This window comes from Numenius arquata, unplaced genomic scaffold, assembly GCF_964106895.1.
Source record: "Numenius arquata unplaced genomic scaffold, bNumArq3.hap1.1 HAP1_SCAFFOLD_1839, whole genome shotgun sequence".
Classification (NCBI taxonomy): domain Eukaryota; kingdom Metazoa; phylum Chordata; class Aves; order Charadriiformes; family Scolopacidae; genus Numenius; species Numenius arquata.
Window position 1 is genome coordinate 1 of NW_027415009.1, and position 3,390 is coordinate 3,390.

Here is a 3,390-nt window from a genome sequence, read left to right on the forward strand (position 1 = left end):
GTCTGTGGGTGCTGGGGAAGTGTTGGGGGTTGGGGGGGGTGTCCGTGGGTGCTGGGGGGACTTTGGGTGAGTTTGAGGGGGGTATGGGGGGCTGAGGGGGGTCTGTGGGTGCTGGGGAAGTGCTGGGGGGCTGAGGGGGGGCCTGTGGGTGCTGGGGAGACTTTGGGTTTGAGGGGGGTCTGGGGGGTTGGGGGGGTCTGTGGGTGCTGGGGGGGTTTGGGGAAGCTGTGGGTGTCGTGAGGAGTTTGGGGGGGCCGTGGGTGTCAGGAGCTGGGGGGGGGGGGTTGGGGGGTATCGGTGGGCTCGGGTGCCAGTGAATGTTGGGGTGGTGGGTGCTGGAGGGTCCCATGGGTGCCCCCTCACCCATGTCCCTCCCCCAGGCTGACCAGCTTAGCGAGGAGCAGATCGCAGGTGGGTGAACACGGGGGTTGGTAGCGGGGACACCAGAGGGGACCCTGTTGGGGGGGGACGACACACAATACTTGTGGGGGGCACTAGGGAGTTGGGGGATGCTGGGGAGGGTTGGACTGGGGACAACGGGGTGCTAGGGTGACAGTGGGACACCCAGGAAGGGACATTAGGGTGCTGGGGTGACAGGAGAACACCCAGGAGGGGACACTGGGGTGCTGGGATGGCACCAGGGCACGCGGGAGGGCCCTGGCTGTCAGGGTGACACGGGTGCCCATTTGTGGCCACCTGCGGACCCCCTGGCTGTCCCTGGCCCCTGCTGGTGGCAGCACGTGACCCTGTCCCCGTGGTCACGGTCCCCAGAGTTCAAGGAGGCGTTCTCGCTCTTCGACAAGGACGGGGACGGCACCATCACCACCAAGGAGCTGGGCACCGTCATGCGCTCCCTGGGCCAGAACCCCACCGAGGCTGAGCTGCAGGACATGATCAACGAGGTGGACGCTGACGGTGAGCCCCACCCGTTTCCCCCCCCGTCCCCCCCCCCCGTCCCCCCCCCCCGTCCCCTTGTCCCCCTGTCCCTTGCTCACTCTTCCACCATTTCTGTCCCCACCCCAGGCAACGGCACCATTGACTTCCCCGAGTTCCTCACCATGATGGCGAGGAAGATGAAGGACACAGACAGCGAGGAGGAAATCCGCGAGGCTTTCCGTGTCTTTGACAAGGTGGGTCGGGGACAGGGATGGGGACAAGGGGATGGGCTCTTGCTGTGGTGTCATTGCTGTGTCCCCAACCCCAGGACGGGAATGGGTACATCAGCGCAGCGGAGCTGCGGCACGTGATGACCAACCTGGGGGAGAAGCTGACGGATGAGGAGGTGGATGAGATGATCCGAGAGGCCGACATCGACGGCGACGGGCAGGTCAACTACGAGGGTGAGTGTCATTGTCACCCTAGGCATCCCCGCTGTCACCCAGTGTCTCCTCTGTCACCGACAGGTCCCTGCTGGCAACCACCCGTGGGGCTTTCCGTCCCCTGGTGCCACTCTGCGTTCCCCGTCACCACTGCCCTGGGACATCGCAGTGTCCCCTGTCGCCCCTGGCAAGAGCCTCGCTTTGGGGACAGGGTCGCAGGAGGGACAGGAATGTGGGATCCCACGTTCCTCCATCTCTAAGAGGCCAGACCCCACCGTATCACCTCTTTCTGGGGACCCCACAGTGTCCCCTGTCCCCTCCATGTCCTCCATCTCCACAGGCTCTATCCGTCCTCCATGTTCTCCAACCCTACAGTGTCCCCTGTTCCCATCCCTGCTGCGTCCCTTGTCCCTTGTGTGTCCCCTGTCCTTGTCATGTCCCCATCCGTGCTGTGTCCCCCCCATCGTGTCCCCATCCTCATCGTGTCCCTTTCCCCACTGACCCTCCCTCTCTCCTGGCAGAGTTTGTGCAGATGATGACAGCGAAGTGAGGGGGTACGAGGCCACCAGGACCCACCGGGACCCCCCCCGGCTGCCACTGCCTGTCCCTGACACCAAGAGGTCCTCTGGTCCCCCCCGCACCCCAGACCCACCAGATGGGGGCACCCGTGGGGCTCTGGGGGAAGGAAACCCCACCAGGACAGAGGGTCCCCAAATCCTCCATAGGGTCGTTGGCGGGAGGGGTATGGGGGGACCCCATTTCCGCAGTTTGGGGGGGTCTGGGGCAGGTCCAGGGTCCCCCTCCCCAGGACACAGCAGACCCCCCCCTTACCCCAGGAGAGCATCTGGGGGCATTTCAGTGGGATTTGGGGTCTGAGGAGGGTTGGGGATCCCTGAGGAAGGGGGGAGGGAATGACCCAGGCCGTGGTTTTCAGGGATTTTGGGCCTTGGGGGGGTGGGACCAGGCCCTGGGGGGTTTTTTGGGTATTTTTGGGGGGGAGGTGGGGTGCTGGAAGCCCCCCCACCCCCATCTGGGTGCTGTTGTGGACAGCCAAAGCTGTGAAATAAAACACTGGTTTTGCAGTTCCTGTGGCCTTAATGAGGTGCGGTAACGAGGGGCCCTAATGAGGGCCCCCCCCCCTCACAGGGCACCCCCGGTGGGGGTGCTGAGGCAGTGCAGTGGTGTGTGGTTGTGCAGGTTTGGGGGTGTTTGTTCTTGTCGCAGTGTAGTTGGGTGCAGTTGGGGATAGGGAGGTGTTTGGGGAGCAGTCAAGTTTTCTCGGGGTGCAGTTGGGGGTATATGGGTGTAGCTGAGGTGTAGTTGGGGATGGGGGGGTGTTTTGGGTGTAGTTGGGGTGTACGAGTGTAGTTGGGGATGGGGGGGTGTTTTGGGTGTAGTTGGGGTGTACAAGTGTAGTTGGGGATGGGGGGCTGTTTGGGGTGCAGTTGGGGTGTAACTGGGGATAGGGGTATGTTTGGGGTGTAGTTGGTTATAGTTGGGGTGTACGAGTGTAGTTGGGGATGGGGGGGTGTTTGGGGTGTAGTTGGGGTGTACGAGTGTAGTTGGGGATGGGGGGTGTTTGGGGTACAGTTGGGGTGTACGAGTAGTTGGGGATGGGGGGGTGTTTGGGGTACAGTTGGGGTGTACGAGTGTAGTTGGGGATGGGGGGTTGTTTGGGGTGTAGTTGGGGTGTACGAGTAGTTGGGGATGGGGGGGTGTTTGGGGTGTAGTTGGGGTGTACGAGTGTAGTTGGGGATGGGGGAGTGTTTGGGGTGCAGTTGGGGTGTAATTAGGGATAGGGGTATGTTTGGGGTGTAGTTGGTTATAGTTGGGGTGTACGGGTGTAGCTGGGGGACAGTGGTGTGTTTGGGGTGCAGTCAGGTGTAGTTGGGATGTACGGGTGTAGTTGGGGGACAGTAATGTACTCGGGGTGCAGCTGGGGTGTTGGGGCGTAGTAGGGGTGTGTTTGGGGTGCAGTCAGGTGTAGTTGGGGTGCACTAGCTGTGACCCCTCGATGTTTTGGGACGGGCTGTTGGGGTGTGTGTGGGGGGGATTGCTGGGAGGTGTGGGG

General features: G+C 62.7%; 1 protein-coding gene across 1 annotated transcript; it reads left to right on the forward strand.

The window, feature by feature from the left end:
* Positions 1 to 365: 365 nt before the first annotated feature.
* Positions 366 to 1,869, forward strand: LOC141478338 (calmodulin-1-like). Its single transcript, XM_074167424.1, has 5 exons — positions 366 to 411; positions 772 to 915; positions 1,024 to 1,130; positions 1,205 to 1,340; positions 1,841 to 1,869. The coding sequence occupies exons 1-5, from the start codon at positions 366 to 368 to the stop codon at positions 1,867 to 1,869; spliced, it is 462 nt and encodes a 153-aa protein (XP_074023525.1).
* The last annotated feature ends 1,521 nt before the right edge of the window (positions 1,870 to 3,390 follow it).

Coding starts and splice junctions, on each gene's coding strand:
- LOC141478338 (XM_074167424.1), top strand. CDS start 366: ATGTCCCTCCCCCAGGCTGACCAGCTTAGCGAGGAGCAGATCGCAG. Junction 412..771: donor TAGCGAGGAGCAGATCGCAG/GTGGGTGAACAC, acceptor CACGGTCCCCAG/AGTTCAAGGAGGCGTTCTCG. Junction 1,341..1,840: donor CGGGCAGGTCAACTACGAGG/GTGAGTGTCATT, acceptor CTCTCCTGGCAG/AGTTTGTGCAGATGATGACA.